The 21207-nt window shown below is 39.3% G+C and overlaps 2 protein-coding genes across 7 annotated transcripts in view; one reads left to right on the top strand and one right to left on the bottom strand.

The window, feature by feature from the left end:
* Positions 1-241: 241 nt before the first annotated feature.
* On the top strand, positions 242-7568 carry LOC134792645 (matrix metalloproteinase-2-like). The gene is made up of 11 exons (XM_063763899.1): positions 242-433; positions 803-964; positions 1320-1426; positions 1585-1746; positions 1822-1903; positions 2107-2302; positions 2577-2752; positions 3437-3581; positions 6018-6207; positions 6632-6702; positions 7387-7568. Exons 1-11 carry the CDS (start codon positions 341-343, stop codon positions 7533-7535), a joined length of 1533 nt encoding a protein of 510 aa, XP_063619969.1. The 5' UTR covers positions 242-340; the 3' UTR covers positions 7536-7568.
* An 851-nt stretch (positions 7569-8419) lies between these two features.
* Positions 8420-21207, bottom strand: part of LOC134792647 (thioredoxin reductase 1, mitochondrial) — a 32082-nt gene continuing 19294 nt past the window's right edge. For all 6 annotated transcript variants that reach the window (XM_063763903.1, XM_063763902.1, XM_063763905.1 and 3 more), the window contains 7 exons: positions 18429-18596; positions 17668-17860; positions 15796-16024; positions 15108-15195; positions 14593-14843; positions 11208-11399; positions 8420-10470 (listed from right to left, as the gene is read on the bottom strand). In XM_063763903.1, the coding sequence (XP_063619973.1) occupies positions 10341-10470; positions 11208-11399; positions 14593-14843; positions 15108-15195; positions 15796-16024; positions 17668-17860; positions 18429-18596 (1251 nt within the window). In that variant the 3' untranslated portion in view covers positions 8420-10340. The remainder of the gene's footprint in view (positions 10471-11207; positions 11400-14592; positions 14844-15107; positions 15196-15795; positions 16025-17667; positions 17861-18428; positions 18597-21207) is intronic.

The following is a 21207-nucleotide window of genomic DNA, read 5'->3' on the forward strand; positions in this document are numbered from 1 at the left end:
GGCCAGGGCCAGGCTCGGATATCTTTAAATTGGAGAGGAATAGATAGGCAAACAGCCTCGATAAAATCGATTAGATGGGGACCTCTTCTGATCCCGTCAGATTGTGAATCGAGTTTAATTTGCTAAGTTAGGTACTTAAAAGGTAGATAAGTACTTATTTGTTACAATGTTACTAAAGGTTTCTTTACAAGACCTTTGACGATGCTTAGAAAATAAACAAAACATCTTCATACGGCCATGGACTTAAGGGCAATAACCAAATCGGTTCCTGGCCACTATCTGCAGTCAAAGGTCACTGGAGTGCATCACTTGTGGTATCAGTGCTTTGTGTCCCGCCGCCATGGGCAGATGTCTGCTGTTATGTCTGCTCCTGGTTGTTTCTGTGGAGTGTCGGACGATCTATGTTGAGGATGCCAGGCCCACGGAGGAAGAGGTTAGTGTGTCTTATCAGTAGGCAACCGTATTTACTTTAGCGCCAATTATAAATAGGGACATCGTACGAGAAGAAAAAATGTGTGTAAATATAGTAAGTAAGTACCTATTGATAATGTATCAATTACATTTATGAGAATTATGAGTAAGTATTATTTGAGTCATATCCTTTCGCAGTTGCGTATACATGCGTATGTATACGAGTAGGCCCAGTCAACTTTTCATTATCAGTTAATGTAACAAAGCAGAAAGTATTTTGAGAACCAATGGTTAATAGAAGTAAATAACACTAATATATTAATTCCTACCTAATATTGGTACCTGGCTAAATAGTTATAGCAAGTCTACTTACTTAAATTGTTAAATGCAGGTGTCGTTCATGAAGCGATACGGTTACCTGCCAGAAGTAGCCGAGGGGTCATCGTCTCTGGACTTCTCTTACACGCCGCTCTCCATCACCGAGGCGGTGCGGCGGCTGCAGGCGTTCGCTGGCCTCACGCCCAGCGGAGTCATCGACAATGCCACGAAACAAGTTAGTGCCTGAGAAGGTAGAAAATAGTTAGGTGTGTCATGTGGCTTAAAACTGAATAATTAAAGATAAAGCCAATAAGAAGGAGCTGTACAAGGGTGACCTCTCTGTGTCATCACACGTATCCCAGTGAGCTCTTACTAATCTTTTTTTCTTTCCAGGGATTCCTTCCTACGAGTCAAACGCGACTACCATTTGACTTATTAACCTCAGCTAAAATCTTACGATTATGCCATTTTTTTTAGGATTTTTTCTTAAGCAAAACGCTACAACTAGAGCCTACGAAATTTTGGTTTGAGAGTCTTGCCTTAAACCACCAAATTCTTATCCTAAACTAACCAAGCTTTTGTATTTTTAGTTGTTCAAGAAAAAACGATGTGGCGTCAAAGACATCATTACCACATCGTCCAGATCAAGACGATACGTCACACGAGAAGCATGGACCAAGAAACACATTACGTACAGGTAAGCAAATATAAAAATTTGCCATATTACGACGGAATTTTACACGCTTACCTACACAATAAGTTGTATAGGGCACCATGCAGGGCAATGCAAATTCCAAAGCCAATGGTTGAGCCAATATTGGCAGTGTATTACGTGACATTTTTTACGTTTTTTAGGGTGCTCAACGGCTCGAGAACGTTAGAGAAGCACCGAGTGGAACGCCAGATGGCAGCCGCGCTGGCGGTGTGGGCGCCGCACGCAGGGCTTACTTTCACTCGCCTGGACACGGGGAAGGCCGATATTGAAATCTCTTTCGTCACTTTGGACCACGGGGACGGGTAAGTCCAGTGTCTTGTAAAACATAGCTGATAGCTAAGACTATGTATTTCATTTAATAAATACAAATGTTACAGGTCTCCATTCGACGGCCCAGGACAGGTGGTGGCGCACGCCTTCTGCCCTCCGCTCGGTGATCTGCATTTTGACGATGATGAGGTAGGTACTAACTTCTTTTTAAGTAACCCCAATTCCGTTTTTGTAACGTAAAATGTTCAACTCCGGTGAAAAGTGTAATAGGGTTTAAGGGATTTATTCTGACTACGGTAGACGTCTGCTACACGTCTACCTGAGCTGAAACTTTTGTCTCTCAACGGCCGATAATAATGCAGTCGATAATGCAAAATTTTCCATCTCCGTAGATCTGGAGCGAGTACCCCGCCGAGGACGAGGAAGACGAGGAGTCGACGGACTTGTTCGCCGCGGCCGTCCACGAGATCGGGCACGCGCTCGGCCTGGCGCACTCGGACGTGAGGGCGTCGGTCATGTACCCGTACTATCGGGCGCGGGTGCAGAGCCTGTACGAGGACGATATTTTGGGCATGCGGGCGCTTTACAGTTAGAGTATACATACTTAAGCATATGCGTTTTCGAATGATTTACAACCCTTAAATCCGAACTCGAGGATTCCCGTACATCATCTGAATAACGTAGTATTCTAGTATTTATTAACTTCTTAAAGGGGCCACTGTGATTAACCTAGTCCTGCGTAGAAATTTGTTTGTAGGTGTGGTCACCTCTCTTTGCAGCTGACTGTACATTGCAATAAATTTTTTCTCAACGCGCAATTGGGATCCGTATTGTATATGGCTTTCAATTTCTCATATTACAGTGAAAGACCAGCAAGCCGCGACCTCCGCTCTCACCGTACAAACAGAGAACCCGATGGCGCCGCGGTTCTCCCTAGACCCTGGCGTTACTGATGAGGAGGACGTCCCCGACCTGTGCTACACCAACTTCGACACCATTCAGGTGTTGCAGGGGAAGATCTATGTTTTCGAAGAGGAGGTAAGATCAACCTAACTCATAGCTCGCCTGGACACGAGGAAGGCTGACGATGTGGTGTAAGCGTGACAGCGTTACGCACGTACCTACATAATTATATATAGCGAAGACCCGCTTGCACAACGGAGCCGCGTCCAGTTCCGCATGAAATGCGAAGATCGCCGTAAGTGGCGGTGGGCAGGGTGGAGCCCATCGCTCATATACCCTTTGACCGTTGGGGCAGAAAGGTTGAAATACCGATACGAGCTGTAGGCCGCATCCAGTGAAGGTTCCAAAAAAGATTGATCGGTCAAGATGGTAGGGAACCGTGAGGATTATAGATAGGAGCTGTACCTATACATGACCGCTCGATGTCATATTTTCAGGAGTGACGGACATATTTTTGACCGATATATATACTATACTGGGTCAAGCAGATCTTGTCAGTAGAAAAAGGCGGCAAATTTGAAAAATGTAGGCGCGAAAGGATATCGTCCCATAGAAAATTTGAATTTCGCGCCTTTTTCTACTGACAAGATTTGCTTGACCATCTATATTAAGTCTATTAACTATAATAATAAGATGATTTTAACTTTAGCGATTATTGTTAATAAAGGACTAATTAAGTCCAGATTTTCTAACACTTAAAAGTCTTAAGTGATGATAATTACTTAGTCCACGGTTAAAAATAAAAAACGTTGTTGACAGTGGATGTGGGTGCTCAGCGAGCGAAAGGAGATTGATCCGGGGTATCCGAAGCGCTTCCACGACGTGTTCATTGGCTTGCCAGAACACGTCGACGTAGTTAGAACCATTTACGAGAAACGGAATGGAAACATCGTCATATTCAAAGGTAATTTAACAATCTGTGTCCGTACTTTTTCCAAAACATTTAATATTTGTCTTAAAACAAATATTTAGCCCTCTTTTTTAACTCTTTTTTAAATAACATGGCAACATTACTCGGTAAGTATAGATTATTCCCCAAGCGGCCAGTGTTGCCACTTGTCAATTTATTGATATTGGCTTAATTTGTACTTTGTCTTTCTGGTTTCCATTTGTGCTTACAGTGTAAATAACATATTACTTATATACCAATTTACAATAATTAAGGCTTTGCACGTGGCGCTTATAGCTGGAGCAAAGTAACGACGCATCTACTTGCACGCAAGCGTGTATCACCAGTTAATTGAGTGTGCTTGTACAAGTAACCGGAGCAAGTAAAGGCCTAGGCTGCTATTGCAAGTAACATGCACAAGTTATTAGGTATACTCTGGCAAGCCTTTTTCTACCGACCATGAAGTTATATTGTTTAAACTGGAGCGAGATGTCACTTTTTTTGCCATACTAATTTGAACCTTATCACCGAGACAGAATGTTGTTCGTACCAGACTAGAGAAAACGGTCCACATGAGATAGAAAAATTGTTGCCAATATTAAAAAGATACCATTGTGGTAGAAATTATATCAATATACTACTGAAATTCATTACCTTTTTATACTATTTTAGTGCTATATTCCAATTACAGTTCTGATATCTTTTAAGTAATTTGTTAATTATTATGATGTTAATATTATTAACTGATTAAGCCAAGCATGTGCGCAACAAAAAAAAAAACAGTAAATTGAATATGTTAGAAATTGTAGTAACTTTGAATAATAATTGGTATCCCCAACTTGATGACGATTAGGATGACCATGATGTCGGTACGATTTGGATCGGTCTTACAACATTGTTATTTCATACTTAATGTAAAAATAACTTTACCTAAATAGTATACTAATAAATAAATAAAGATATACTTATTTCGGCATGTTTAATTATTCGGTTCACGTAATGAAAGCTACATAATTGCCAAAAATTAAATCCGAAGTCCTTGGACATTACAGACTCATATTTATACATAATATTTAATTACTGGAACGTTAATTCTAACTATTTATATATATGTAATCGATTCTATATAGGTTGGGCCGACATTTCCGTCAGTATACAAAAGCGGCAAATTTGAAAATTTTGTTTCAATTACAGATCTACGATGACGCTTACGCTTAAAGAATAGCTAAAGTATGCAAAAGGGAAGTCATCACGTATATGAACACACCATGAGTATGATATTGATAGTGATAGGTGTTTTGTTAAATTATGAATTATGAAGAGCATAAATAGTGTAGAATGCCGGTTTACACAGTTAAATGTAAGTTTTTATTTCGTCGTGTGCTAATATTTTATCATTTTAGTCAATAATCAAGATAATTTCGTGTAAAAACATAAATTGTTACGCTACGCTAGGGCTTGACAAAATGACTAGTATCGATAACCAGTGGGCATAGTAATAATATAAATTTATTTGCGTTGCAAGTGTTGAAAGTAGGAATTAAATTCGCAACGAGTGGTGATAAATTAAAACACGACCGAAGGCAGCGTTTTTAATCGATACGATTTGCGAATTACCAAGTACAACTACAACGTTTTACCCGACCCTGGAAATCTGTCTTGCTCTCTCTTATAGCTGTCTTTGATAGAAATAAATAGAAATAGAAAATATTTATATGGCGTACAAAAACATACCTACATTACGGTAAGCACAACATAAAGTTAACAATACAGTAAACATACACCAAATAGGATGCCGCTCAGCATAATTAAGCAGTGTCTGTAAGACACTACGCTGGTTTTCACCCAATACGTACGATGGACGTACGGCGGACCACCTTCCTCACAATCAACCATGATCGCATTGATCGCGATCCAATACGCCCATCCCATCTGTAACAGCTTTTATAAAGACTAAAAGCTTTATAACGACTAAATTAAGTAAGGTTGTGTGAAGCGTTTTACAGAAGAGAAAAAAACTATATCCATCTCTTTTCTGGGGCAATTATACTAGCATAGGGAAAATACAGTATGATTCTCTCTGATTATGCACGAATGAGAAAAGATCCTGGCCAAACTATACATTCCATCTTATGCTAATATCCCACATTCATATGACTTATGGTCACCCTAATTAGAAAGAGATGGAGGGCTCAGGTTTGACCTCTCATGTGGACACACTTTTTGGCCAGTGTACACTATCCAGTTTACTCTCTACGTCCGTGCTACCGACAAAGTGTGTCAGTAGTAAAAGGCGCGAAATTCAAATTTTATATGGGAGAACAAACCTTTACGCCTACATTTTTAAATTCGCCGTTTTTCCATTGACGTAAATAGCTTGCCAAACTATACTAAGCTATAAACGCCGAGTCCAAGTACCCAAGCATTGTCATAACATAACAAACCTTACAGACAAGCAGTACTGGGAATTCGGCCCCAACTTCCGCCTGATCAAACGCGGCCGCCTCCGAGACTACCGCCTGCCCGGGCGCCTTCGAGAGCTGACTACGGTCTTCCTGTCCAACTACAACAATAAGACGTACCTTATAGACTCTGAGCGCTTCTGGCGGTTCAACGAGGACACGTGGACTATGGATAAAGGGTAAATGACAAGCTATACATAGGTACCTAGCTCTCCACTCCCAGCAATATGAAATGAGACACAAACCTCAGAGTTTTCATACAGTTTGTGTGAAATTGGATTAAGAAGCTTTCTGCCCCAGCAGCGGCCACTTCTAAGAGTAATATGGTGAAAAATAAAAATCTATCAGTAGCGGGTCCACAGAACTGGAAAGAGAAAGTTAAATGATATAAGTAATTGATGTATCTCTACTAGTACAGTCAACTGTAAAAATATGGGTGTAGCCAACTTATTCAAAAATATGTCCCATATTTCTTAATTCGCTGACATAAGAGCTATGGGACATATTTCTGAGATGATTTGTGCACCCATATTTTTTACAGTTGAGTTGAGTATGTACCTACTTTATCTCGATGTAGTATAATAATATTAGTCATTTCAACAGGTACCCTAAAAGCATGTCAGTATGGAGAGACCTCCCGTACCCTGTGGATTCCGCTATTATTTGGAAGGGAGGTAAGTAGTCCTCCACAAATACAGACATTATATTGAAAATGTTGTATAAAAATGGGAACTTTTGCGCCAAGTCTGCACTAGATAGGTGAATTAGGTACTTTATTGAACTCTCTCGGAGCATGGTATAATAATATACTCCGCCTGGTACTCCATTCCCGTCTTTTCTAGGTCACCTAACTGACACAAGCCTACGTCATCATGCGACAGCGCTATATGATAATATGCGATAGCGCTATATATAGCGGCCATGTTATTGTGACGTAGGCATGTGTCACTCTGGGAATAGAAGACCATGTTTTATTAGACTATGTCTCGGAGGGCTCTCTAGATGGCCCGCGACTGCGGTCAGGCAAGTCCCATTTTATTTTACAATTCGAAGTTTTATATCTACCCTCCAATAAAATAGCTTGCAATGACAATTTTCAAACTAAAATGTAAATAACGCGATGCAGCTATAACAGCGAGGATACACGCGGCGCAGTAGTAGTAGTAGTAGTACTATGGAGATCGTTTTTAACCGACTTCCAAAAAGGAGGAGGTTATCAATTCGACCGTATTTTTTATCTTCTATATTTACTAAACTCTAAAATACAATTTCTTGGAGTAGAAAATAGTTGATCCATAGTCGAGTCGGTCTCGCGCCACCATTTGAATGTAGTTGGTTGATATGTTAGTATGTTACAGATACGTACTTCTTCCGCGGCCCCCGCTTCTGGCGTTTCGACAACGTTCAGGTCCGCGCACACCCCTACTACCCGCTGTTTACAGCTCAGATCTGGTTCCCGTGTCAGCCCACGCCGGATATGGAGCAGTACACCAAGAACGAAGACTAATATAATGTACCGCCTGACCTAACTGTCCATTACTATACCTTGTGTCGTTAGAATAAGGTTTAAAAATAGTTAACTGTGATAACAAATAGTACTTGTTTCTCTCGACTGTGGTGCTTCGACAACACATAAATCCCCTCGCACCCCCTACTATTTACCCGTTGTTTACGGCGCAGATCAAGACTAAACCGCCGCTGTACCATAGATGCCACAAGTGTCGCTACTGACGAAAAATATACTGCTAAAACAAGTTCTACAAGCAGGAGTTGAAAATAGAGTTCAAGTTAGCTGAAAATTGTTGGACATTAGACTTTTCTAACGTCGCGACATCTATTGTCAACTAGCGGTACTGATAAATTCTGCTACTTGACGCTAGATGTCGACCAGGAAATAACTCGCGGCACGTTTTGGTAAGAAAACTGTGATGTATGGAGTTACCACTCTTTCTCTACTTTTATCTATGGCTGTACCGTGTAACACATACTAACCATTAGTAGACCTTATCGCATTGGAGTAAGGTTTACAATGGTTAGTTAACCCTTTACATCAGGGTGTCAAAAATTCATGTCAGAAATTATGCAAAATTAAACCCTATACTGGTAGGAAACAAAGTTCAACATTATTGTCGAAAATGTATTCCACCTATACACGATGCATTGCGATCAGAAGTTTGTAACGTGTAATTGCCATTTTCATCTTTTTTACTAGAAAGGCAGAAAAAGAAAACTTACTTAAAAGCCTGAAGTTCAATTTTACAGTGTAAACGATTACAACAAGATGTTCTTGGTTCTGCAATTCACAAATAGGAGTCCTTGCCGTTATGATGCAGACTCGATTTTTTCTCTAAACTTATCTAGAAGAAAATGGGGAAAGAGTTAAACAAAATATTCAATAAAAATATATCACTTTATTAAAAGAGTACAATCATATACAAATGTAAAATAACATCAACTGATTTAATACGTCTTATGCGGAATGTGCAGCCTCGCATCGTGGTAAACAATTAGTGATATTGTATTAAAGTATAATACTGTTTAAGTAATATCAATAAAATGGCTGTAATCAACTAGTTTTATTTCTATTACCATAGATAAGAAAAGCTTAGGATATACATGTTAGTGTCGTCATCAAATACATCAATTTACAAAAAAAAACCCTTTAAAGCTCTGTTTTCCTAGGATAGCGGTGCCGTCATATAGCGGCCGTCTCCATACAAAATTATATGGCTAAATATGGATGGTGTAGTATTTTGTACGGAGACGGCCGCTATATGACCGCACCGTTATCTTAGGAAACCAGAGCTTAACTATTAGTTTATTATACTTGGTCAAATTTCACCTAATATGATGACTACCTAGATATGATGTTGTATCAACATATTTGATGCAGACAGTTAACAGTATCACAATAGTAAGAGTGGTGAGGCTCGACATTAAATGAAATGATACATAAAGTTTGCGGCAGCGATAATATTATTACTTATTAGTAAAATTTGTTCTCACTAGTGGAATATTTCATAAAGCCAAAACTATTGTCGAAACATCTCAGGTTTTGAAGAGTGCTATAGTCACCGCATAAGAAAAGAAAGATCCATGCCGTCTAGTTTTTCAAGGTAGAATCTTCTTAGTTACGCTATATCGCACCAGACAAATGGATAAATTCATTTCATAATAAATAATTGTGCAAGTTTTCTAACTACAATATATTTTACAATTGAATTTTGCTACAGGGTGTATTCTAAGATTTTTGACCGCTCAAAGTTTAAAAATTCACCCTAAATCGTCTTTATACAAGGCAAGACTTTATGTGCAATGGTATTCATTCGAGCATCGATTAAATTAATAATATCATTGGGGAAGATTCCCATGTTTTGAAATTTTGGATATTAAATTCCTTATTCATGACAGGTATTTTATAAGTATGTGTGTAAGTAGCGCAGCCCAAACCGAAATCCCTGTTCAACAAATAACAATTCTAACACTTTCACAGTCTGGAGTTCATAAATAAATATGGGTCTCAAGTGAGACATAGATTATAGATAAGATTTTACATAAAACTGTGAAAGTGCTAAACAGATTCAAATACAAAACAATTCCATCACAATACCTATGTTACAACAATGATCTAACATTTAATGTTTGAATCCAGCGTAAGCCTATCAAATACAACATACATTGCGCCAAATTTCTGAGCTAACAAATCATGATTTATATTTGAACGTAGATTAACGGATGTGATCTAATCCTGTTGAAATTCTGTTTTGAATTTCAAATTTAAAACTGAATGGTATAACCGCTATCGCTTGTCTCCAATTTGATTAAAATCGGACTAAATAAAACCGGATATTATACACAGATTCAAATTAGATAGTATGAAATTTGCCTTTTATATTCCCGAAAATATTGGTAAAACAAGTATTATAATTTTCGAATTTCGAATCGCAAACAATATAAGTCACAGCCGGGAACCAAGTTCCAGAATCCATAATTTTCGGGAACAGAAAAGACATATTTTGTTTCTTATCGATCGTGTGCGTGTTTCATTTGACCGAACGCGTTTTATTCAAAATCCAATTTTTTTAGAAGCAATTAGGTTAGATAGTGACCCTTCTGATACCGGCGATTTTAGACAAAACGTGTTCGGTCTAACGAAACATCAGACGAAAAATATTACGAGGTTTTAATAGGTCACCCCCATTTGCGACACGGTTTGCCGTCGAAGTGAGTGTGATGTATATCGATATCGCTCGTGTGTGTGTGTGTGTGTGTGTATGTCGTCCGTCCCTGTCTGCAACGTTGTGGTCCCGCTCTAGCTGCAGCAGGAGGCGGGGTTGGGGTCCTTGCCGGAGCGCTTGGTGATGTTGAGGCGGGTGAACTCCTCGGCCACGGTGGGGTGGATGCCCACCGTGTTCATCAGCTGCTCCATTGTGATGCCGCATCTGGAAATTAAACATTACCCGTATTTAGATTGGTATACCGGAATAGTACTGTTAAAGGCCAAACCGAAATTTAGTAATTAAAAATGCAAAGGTACCACGGAAACCAGTAAACTTTTTAATGTTGCTATACAAACTCCATTCTGCAACAAGTACTATTGGTCATGCTTCATTCGCTTATGCTTATTTGTGGGTAGCAATGTGATAGCATCCCACCATAAGGTTTCCCTTGACACTGATTTAAACTTTCACGATTATTAAACATTATCAAACTGCACAACGGGACTTAATCGCGTATTTAAGTTTTAAGATTTACCTCCGACGTTTCGAGGACGGCGTTGTCCCCGTGGTCTCGGAGCAGACTGGCTTAAGTCCCGTTGTGCAGTTTGATAAGGTTTCCCTTGAGTTTTACAAGTTTAAATTAGTCAACAAAAAAACTTGGGATCGACAGTGACAGTCGATTATCAATTCTAAAATATTAAATTTAGAATTGATTATCGATTGTCACTGCCGGCCGGATATCGCATTCGTGGGAGTGGCAGTTTTTTGATAACAGCATCGAAGCCTTAATTCACTTCACCAGCTACATGTCCCACGAAATGCAGTCCCAATATACGTTGAGGCTCCCCTAGCTCTCGTAGGGCTACGGCCTTGAGCTAACAGTTGCGGATGTTGCGCTGCGGGATGAAGAACTTCTTCGGCTTGTAGAACCTCGTGTTAAAATCAATATTTCTACTCACTTAATGGCGGCCGCGAAGCCCTGAATAACCTCCCCAGCGACGGGTCCCACGAAGTGCAGTCCCAGGATCCGCTGCGGCGCCTCGCGGAGGGCGACGGCCTTGAGGTAGCAGTTGCGGATGTTGCGCTGCGGGATGAAGAACTCCGTGGGCTTGTAGAACGCGTGGTACACTTCGATGTTGTCCGCGCCGTGTCTGAGGAACAATCAAATGGAATGTTTGGAAACAACGTTGGAGCCAGTAGAAAAAATCCGGAAAATAGTCTATTCAATGAAATGATACCGATACGTTGGTATAATTGACTATTCCATATACTAATCATTATGGCTATTTTGTAATTTATCAAAACAATACCTTAAAAACTATGAATACCATTGACCGGGGTGACTTTCAAATGCAGGGGCGACTTTAAAATTCTAGTTTTTAAGCCATAATATATATTTATGCGAGATTTTTTACAGTAGGTGAATATGAATATACAGGGTGTTTGGCCCATCGTTTGCTAAATTAAAATGGCGGATAAGTGGGGCAGTTTTCTATCTATTCACGCCCTTTAAAAAATTTTTGGGCCCACGAGTTTTTTTTATTTGCTTTTTTTGTTGTTTTTGAAAAATCTTCAAGGCCGACTTGTTTAAACTTAAATTTAAAAAAAAAGTAAGTGGTAGAGAGATGCAACGTTTATTGCGTCGTGATGTCTAACATTAAACGGTTTTATCAAAGTCAAAATTACTGACATTTAACATCTAGTTTTTTTTTATTAACCCTCAAATGTTTTACAAGATGTAAAAATTTACACCAAAGTCAACTTTGATGCTCAATTAAAAAAAAAAAAAAGCAAAAAGAGACCACGTTCTTGAAATAACTTTACAAAATTCTGTGTTCTGTCCTCTTTCTAATGATGTACAATGTCCAGCAGTAGACTACATAGCCTGATGATGATGATGACCTAAGTCTTATGTTAAAGTGTATGGGTCAAAAGTAATTCAAACGTTCAATACCTTGAACTGAAATGTAGTGAAATGCGTGTCTGTGGTTTTGGCGAAGAACTTTCTCCACCTTCCAGATAGAAACTTCGAGTAATGCAGCTACATCTCTGATGCTTCTAGTCGGCTCTTCCTCGAACAGTGCCAAAATCCGATTATCAACTTCAACATTGTGTCGCACCACAATCCCTCTTGGCTCATTTACGTTCAAATTTCCAGTTTCCCGTAAGCGGCGGTAAGTGTTTTGAAACGTGTGGCGGGTTGGTAAGCGTCTATTAGGGAATCGTTCCTGGTAGATTCTTTGTACTGCTCGTGCAACACCATCGGCTTTACCGTACGCCATTAACATGTCCGCGTATTCTTCATTCGAAAAAGTAGCCATTTTCAAATGATCAAAACTCAACAAAACAGAGATTAATAAAAGCACTAACAAAAGACGATTCAGTTTACTGCCTTCTGTTTTTTTTTGCGGCTTTTTAAGTTCCGACATCGATCACATTTCCCGCGTTTCGCGCCTAAGTTTTATTTTTTTAAAACGTTCTCCCACTAATAAACGTTCACATTTAATTACAATTTGATAGACAAAACCAAACACAAATTAACTATGGACGCGACGCGACGTCGGAACCTAACAGCTTTTGTGCTATGTAAGAGGGAGATAGCACCTTCAACTAAATTTACGAAAGATAAGTTTTAAACCTTCACAACCAGCAAACCTCATCGCTGAAAAAAAAACCCGCGTGTGGATAGGCAAAGGGGATTTAAAAGGAGATTACAGCGTCAATGTTTAGGCATCGATAATTTTTGCCTGTTGCGTGCGTTACAAAACATCGGGAAAAAATGAAGTTCATGAAAGGTTTTTTTGGGATTATTGTATATCATTAGAAAGAGGACAGAACACAGAATTTTGTAAAGTAATTTCAAGATCGTGGTCTCTTTTTGTTTTTTTTTTAATTGAAAATCAAAGCTGACTTTGGTGTAAATTTTTACATGTTGTAAAACATTTGAGGGTTAGGACGACCACGAAAGCGATGGAGCGACGACATAGTAGCCACGGCCGGTCAAAGATGGCTAAGTAAGGCAAAAGACAGAGACGAATGGAACAAATTGGAGGAGGCCTATACCCAATAAAGTGGGGTTCCTATCAACTTTTAGTTTTTAAATACAATCAATACAAAATTAAATTATACGAACCAATTAAAATAAGTTAGTAAAAAAGTAAACATATATATTAGTTACAATAAATTAACATTATTAATTAATTAATAGTATGTACCTTAATGATAAGTTTGTAAGTAGTTGATAAGAAAATAAAGAGGCTTTTTATTATTATTATTATTTGTTTGTCCTTTCCATATCTCGGGACCATGGGGTCCCGGACCTTTGGGAGGCATGCGTGGGGCCGAAGCCAACAGCGCAGAGGCCCTTTAAGACAGTTTACTCTAAAAGCAAGGGATACACATGGCGGATACCATCCCCGAGCGCACAATATGATACATCCGGAGATGGTCTCCGCCAGGTGCAAAGACTATTGCAGTGCAGCACTTTTGTGCTGCGATGGGAACTAAGGTCATGGGCTATTGATATGCAAGTTGGATGGACTGGATAATGGGTTATGGGAGGAGACTAGCGGACACCTGCCGTGACAATCAGTCTCAAAATTGTGTAAGACAGGTGGTGACTCGCCTACTCATTTAGTGGGCCCTACAACGGCCGCACGCACAGTGCGACAATAGGGCAACACTTCGGAGCGGCTGTAAGGTTGTCGAGAGGTGAGTCTGCGGTTATTATTATAATTTTGACTTTGATAAAACCGTTCAACGTTAGACATCACGACGCAATAAACGTTGCATCTCTCTACCACTTACTTTTTTTTTAATTTATGTTTAAACGAGTGGTCCCTGAAGATTTTTCAAAAACAACAAAAAAAGCAAAAATAAATACTCGTGGGCCCAAAAAATTTTTAAAGGGCGTGAAAAGATAGAAAACTACCCCAATCATCCGCCATTTTAATTTGGCAAACGATGGACCAAACACCCTGTATAGTAATCTAACTAGTTACAGGAACATTTTCAGTAAATAATGGTAATTCTGTGGCAGTTTTATATCTATCAAAGTAACCCCAAATTTTCCAAAGTCACCCCGGTCTACGGTACCTATACTATAGGTTTCCTTTTCTTATCTTATTGAACACATAGCTAAAATTACAAGTGCAACGACAATAAATTAAATCAAACTCCATATCGCAGATACGAAAAAGAACAAAAGTAGATAAATAAGTTCTGTAACTTTTGATTTTGAGTGGCCACGGATATGAACTCGAGCCAGCCCTATTTTAAATACGTTCTACATTCATTTATCTCGTCTTGGCTATTTATCGTATACATTACAAACATCTAACTTACCTCTGTAGGGCTGCCTCCTCACTGAGCCCAACGCATCCATACTCCAAAGGCGTGAACACCGTAGTAGCAACATTCTCGTAGTCCATATGTTGCGTGCCGTTAGCGAACACCCTCCTAGCCAGCAGCCGACCGGCGTGTATGGCGACGGGCGTGAGTTCAGGACGGCCTTCCAGTACGTCGCCCACCGCGTAGATGTGCGGGACGTTGGTCTGTTCGTGGTCGGCGATGATCTTGCCGTTCGGTGATAACGTCTGGAAAGTTGGAAGTTAAGGATTAAAATCGTTGATAAACAGAGGTATACACATACAGACTTAATTGTACAGAATTGGCGAACACGAGCTTATGAAAACACGAACAGCTTGTGAAAACCTCGCTACCTGCTTGCGTGCATGAAAACGGAACTCCAAATCTGGACACAATTGTTTATTTTCCACAGATAAAAAATAGTTTAAGTAAGTAGTGTCTAAAACATTTTAATTTATTTTATGAAGTATTGGTAAGTAACTAATACATACCGTGATACCAGCGGCTTTTAAGTTGAGCTGTTTGGTGAGCGCGTAGCGACCAGTGGCAATCAGAACCGTATCGAAAACATCCTCGCCCCTGAAACACAATCAATTATAATTAGAACTTCATCTGTATTTACTAGTATTTAGTATCTCCAAACAGCAATACATAAGAATAAGAATAATATTTATTTGAAATAACCTTGTTGACAATAAATATATATATCCTGTGGCCCCACACATTGAACCCATCATTGGTAAATATACATTATCTCGTTGCAATAAGGATTAAGAATCGTCAGTTATCTATAATGTAAGTATATCATATCATTGAATCACCAACAATTCGGTGAAGAAAAAACGTGATTTTAGCTTTGCTGTTTTCTTTTTATCTGTTGTGATATAGTCACTCTTGTTTAGTCGACCAACCACCGGCAAAGGTATAGTCCTATGACGGAACGCAACGCACTCGCTGTTCCACCTCGGCGACCACAATGCCGGCCATCTGCTGGTCGAAGTGTGTATGATAGTCACTCTTGTCTAGTCTCAGTGTTGACCCAGCGCGCCTTCAGCTGCCCAGTCTCTAGCTTCTCCACCGATAGAGGGATGGTCTTGTGATGGAAGGTAACTCCTCGCTGTTCCATCTCGGTGACCACCATGCCGGCCATCTGCTGGTCGAAGTGTGTATGATACTCACTCTTGTTTAGTCTCGGTGTTGACCCAGCGCGCCTTCAGCTGCCCATTCTCTAGCTTCTCCACCGCCAGAGGGATGGTCCTGTGATGGAAGGTAACTCCTCGCTGTTCCATCTCGGCGACCACCATGCCGGCCATCTGCTGGTCGAACCCACGGAGAGGCACGGAGCGGACGAGCACGGAGGCCGAGTAGCCGAGCGAGTTGAGGAAGCCGGCGCACTCGAGCCCGATGTCTGATTGGTTGGTTAAGGAACTTGTTTCCGAAAATAAATTGTAACATAATTAGAAATGGCTTATAGTAAATTTAAAGTTGAGCAAAATAACGTGAACTTCTAATTAAATCGCCGTAAACTCCTAAAGTTAATACAATACTCTTTAATGCACACCTCACATAGTATCTGCAGCTCATTTTTGTGGTTAAACCGAGTTTCGAGGGATTGACTGTGATTTTATCTACTTCAAAATTATTTTAAGTTTTCAAACATACATTGTTGATCAAATTCAAAATATCTTGAATATTTGTTTTATAGATATAAACCTAACCTACACCAACAATGTTCTACGAAAACCTACATTAGGATTGTATTTCATCTGTCCAATATCTTGGTCCAATGTGTATTTTCGTCCCATATTTCGCTTAATGAGAGAGTGAGACACATTGGGTAAAAAAATTGGACAGGTGGAATACCAGAATACCGCCATTAACACATCCAGTGCCTAAAACCCGACTATCGGGTATTTTATGATTTCGTTCCCAGGCCGTACGACCCGATAATCGGGATCGTGGTACTACTGCTTTATATGACGAAATTGTTGTGGCCTGGCGCGGACGTCTTGTTTGGCTGGGTGGCAATGAATGTGTCAAACAAGCATTTCATCGCATTAATTAAAACATATTCAACTATTCATGTTGTTAGTATTGTAGCACATAGAACTTAATGTCATTCGTAGTGATAAACATGCGAATATAACAAATCGTATCCGCGTAGTATATGCAAGTCATTCATCATCATCAATCATTCAGACCTATTATCAGGTGAGTCATACGAGTACTTATAAAAACAATTACTACAAGAACAACTAGGTAATATAAATATATACCTAAGTATGAATTTGCATAGTATAAACAGGAACACATAATATTACAAAAGGCATAAGGTCCACCGATGTACAGTTAACAGTGTGGGTGATGGTATGGTTTCCTGAAAGCGAGCAAGAAATGTATTTCCGAAGCAAACTAGTTTTTTATCTCGGTAACGTACGGGATTCTTACTCATAATTTAAAACTCTCCACTCAGTGGGATAACAATGTTCTGGCAGGTAAATCCAACAGTTAATTTAGAAGGTAAATTATGTAATTAATTATCTACAGTTCATTTACCTCAAGCGACACGCCAAAGATAAGACAGTCAGTCTGGACATAGGTACCTACGCTACAGCTCGATTCACGATAGCTGGCACGAATGGAATAAATGAGAGAATGGTAATATCTATGTGTGTATCAGATTAACGAATAAAATAGAGACACTGGCCGTATACCGACACGTGTGCCAGTCACACAATGACAGATATAATTCGTTTCGTTCATTCCATTCGTGCCAGCTTTCGTTGACCCCTATCTAATGTATCAACAAAGCTGTACCTAAACATAGACGTTACCGTGAAGACACAAGACACAAAATCAAAAAGATCCCTAAACCTAAACTACAATAAAAAAAATCACCCCTCGGCAAGGTGCCGTAGACGCTGGCAGCGCTACCTCGCTGAATTGCAATGTTTATGCGCTGTGCGAGGAAGCTGCCAGCCCTACGGTCCCCACATCCACCGGCTTTTTTGATAACGCTCCGAAAATTTACTCCCAAATCAAAAAGGATACATCCAGCGCCAACAACGAGCGTCTTGCCGGGCGGGTGGGACAGGCTGAAGATGTCGTCGGAGCTGATGCAGTACTCCAGGCCGCCCGGCACGTCGGGGTAGTGCGGCCGCCCGCCCACCGCGATCACGATGTTGCGCGCCGTCAACTCCTTCTTCGTGCCGTTCTTCAGCGTCGCTATTAGCGTGTGCGGGTCCTTGAAAGTTCATAGTCAAAGGTTACAATTAGGGACCAACTTGGCAGAAAAAAACCACTTTAAAAAATTCGAAGGTTTGAAGAGATAGTACAATCATTCACGCAAAGTCCCTAGAATTACGTTTTATCTTGTTCAGACTGCGCCAATTTTCATTATCGTCAGGTGACAAGAAAGACTCACTAATTACAAAAAAAAAAAAAAAAACAAATATCAACCTTATTTATAGTTCGTTTTTTTAGCATTAGAAATAAGGTAAACAATCTTGATACGTCTTTTAATTGAAAAACATATTTTAAAAATAAGTTACGGCAAATATGTAACAATTATGAATCTAATACGATCATTTATATTCTTCTGCTTTCATAAGTAATAGTTACTGATTTTTAAAAAACGTTTTTCAATTAAAACACATGTCAAGATCGCTCACCTTCTTTCAAGTTCTTTCTAATGCTAAAAAAAACGAACTATAGGTATTAATATGGTTCACTATGGCTATTAACTAGTGGTAGTAATTAGTGAGTTTTGCTTGTCACCTGACGTTATCTACTATTATAGTGTTAAGACAAACCTTGAACTCTCCAAGTCCATTGATGTACTCGATCTTCTTATCCCGCAAGTCCACCCTGGTGACCCAGTTGACGGACTTGATGTGGTTCTGGACGGACTCGGTGAGGGCGCTCCAGTCGATTTTGATGGCGTTCAAGTCTGGGACTTGCCAGCCGTATGATACTGCTTCCTGAAATTGTTGATTTATAGATATAAATATCAGGATTATCAGGAACAGGAATCCACAAAGTAACTAAGGCATGTACAAAAATCGTCATCAAATCACACCAGTAAGAGCTCATTTAGACGGCGAGCGAACTCGAACGTGAGTTCAGTTACATTGCGGAGTATTAACATTACATCCAATTCAGCCGACCGATCAAATATCGCAATGTAATGAAACTCGCATCGTCAACGAGCTCAAGGCTATGGATTACCTACGTAAAAATATCGAGCACTAACTACAAGGGCGCCTTGACAAACCCGTCAGTCAAATGGATTTGAGAACGATTTACGAAAATAAATACCATAATACTTCTAACAGCCTCATCGTGCTTAACATTCGACCTTAGAGGGATTTTGTAAGGATTACTTGGGTTAGCTGTAAAGCCTGCCGATACCCGGTTAGCCAACAAAGAGTTGCAGTTATCTGTTAGAATATTGCGGATAAGTCAATTCTGCCAGAAAGCTGTGGCCCTGTTTATTATTCGCGATGTTTATGTACAGTCAGCAGCAGAAGTTGCTAAGCGGGCGAGGTGTTCAAAATTATCTTGACGCGACTTTGTTGTTAAAGAGAATAAGAGCGTGTCAAGGTAATTTTGAACGCCTCGCCCGCTTAGCAACTTCTGCTGTTGACTGTATGAGTAGATTATTAGAAGTAATAGAATTGGCGTCAAATAAATGCGATAAATTTCTGATAATAAAGCACTTTTAATAGACAATTGGTGGATCTTAATATCTTTGCAATAAGGTTTTACGAATTATCACCATAAAATAAATGAAACATTAACAGAGTAGGTATGCATTCGGAGTGTCAGTACATACCTACTCTTATGCATTATGAGTGTCAGTAGAGCATTGTAACAAGGAAACTGTTACAAAAACTATTAGTTACATCATTTACATGAATATAATAGGCAACGCAAATTATTTTCAGCCGGACCATTGGCAAATTCTAGTGCTTCTAATAATATGCGGGATCTTCGTTTACAGATTGTATTACTGCAATCTACGATATCAAACGATCTTGGACTTTAAATATCATTTAATTAGCTAGGTACTAAAAATACAGTAATTTCAATAGGATCCCTTACGCCCAATAAAAATATAATTCCACGTCTGATTTAATTAAATAATTAAAACAAGTTTAGTTTACAATAGGAATTTTAGCTCTTCCGAAAGTCCCATTGAGATTACCTTTTATATAAAAATAATCCCTTTAATAGTACTGTACATACTGTAATTTACATTTATAGCTTCATTCCATTTAAATATTTAATGTGCGTTTAATTGCCGCTATTACATTTGTTTTCCCTCTTACATTAATGAAATACATAATGTACTAGAAATTACATACAATTTGTACGGTGTGAAATAGCTCTTAACTCAAAGACTGTTCCAGTCTCATTTAAAAGGGAGTATGTAGAATGCTTTTCCCAAAAGCCAGGTGAAATTAAACCTTGTGTCTAATGCCAGAAGCCAGAACGACTTTGACATGGAATTTAAGCGTTTCTTACTGTATAATGCTGTATTACATATCATACGCTACTATACTGCATGTGTACACTCTTGTATACTTCCAGATGTATACAGAAACAGTTTAAGAGTGTGTATTTCATAAAAATGCCGCATTATGATATGTTTTCTGCCGAAATCCAAGATTGTATTTTGCTCTATACTCTGTATCTTTAGGTATTTAAAAAAGAGTAAACAAAATCTACCCTCAAATGGGTTCTTAAGCCAATTGAGGGTAAATGAAAACATTACATGATCAAATAATGTAGGTTAAAGTCATGTCGTTCAGTGACAGATCCAGGTGGTTTTGTATTTGGTTGGTTAATCAATAAAAGTAATAACTACCCGAAAATGTACAAATTATTTGTTTACTTTTATTTAAGTACCTAAAGATACAGAGTATAGTCTCGGCCGAAACATGACTTTTATGCCGAAACCGAAATTTCTGTCGGACATCACCGACAATGCAAGTTTCTGCGCTGCCGAAAGGTTCGCAGTTTTTGTCCGAAACCGAAGCTTCGGCCTAAACTTCATTTTTATGCCGAAACCTGCCAAAACCGAAAAATCGGTCGAATACTACACATTTTACTATTCCTAATTCCAGAATTAGAAAGAGTAGAATAACATGCGATGCTCATATTTCCCCGGTATATGAGTATAGTAGGCAAGGTAACTACTTTTTCATCACACTTGCTCGGAAAAGATGTATTTACACGTAGGGCTTGCGGGCGGGAAATTGAATTTTTCGCCCTAGGGCGGAAAAAATCTTTTCCGAGCAAGTGTGATGAAAAACACTTATTTACACGTAGGGCTTGCGGGCGGGAAATTGAAATTTTCGCCCTAGGGCGGAAAAGTGTTTTATACAGAAGTTTGTTTTTATTAATTCTCCTTTTTTTCCTTACAAGTGTGATGAAAAACATTGTGTGTGCCACGGGCGGTAAAGAAATTCCGAACTCGTGAACATTTTAAGCCCTCGCTTCGCGTCGGGCTTAAAATTGACACTCGTTCGTAATTTCTTATTTCCCGCCCTTAATACACAATGTACTATTAGATACTCGCAGATAAAA

This window comes from Cydia splendana, chromosome 8 (assembly GCF_910591565.1).
Source record: "Cydia splendana chromosome 8, ilCydSple1.2, whole genome shotgun sequence".
NCBI classification, from domain to species: Eukaryota; Metazoa; Arthropoda; class Insecta; order Lepidoptera; family Tortricidae; genus Cydia; species Cydia splendana.

Bases quoted from the DNA above. Each gene is read 5' to 3' on its own strand.
- LOC134792645 (XM_063763899.1), top strand. From the start codon at position 341: ATGGGCAGATGTCTGCTGTTATGTCTGCTCCTGGTTGTTTCTGTGGAG. The intron at 965-1,319 runs GTTAGTGCCTGA...TTGTATTTTTAG, and splicing joins TCGACAATGCCACGAAACAA to TTGTTCAAGAAAAAACGATG. The intron at 6,208-6,631 runs GTAAATGACAAG...TCATTTCAACAG, and splicing joins ACGTGGACTATGGATAAAGG to GTACCCTAAAAGCATGTCAG.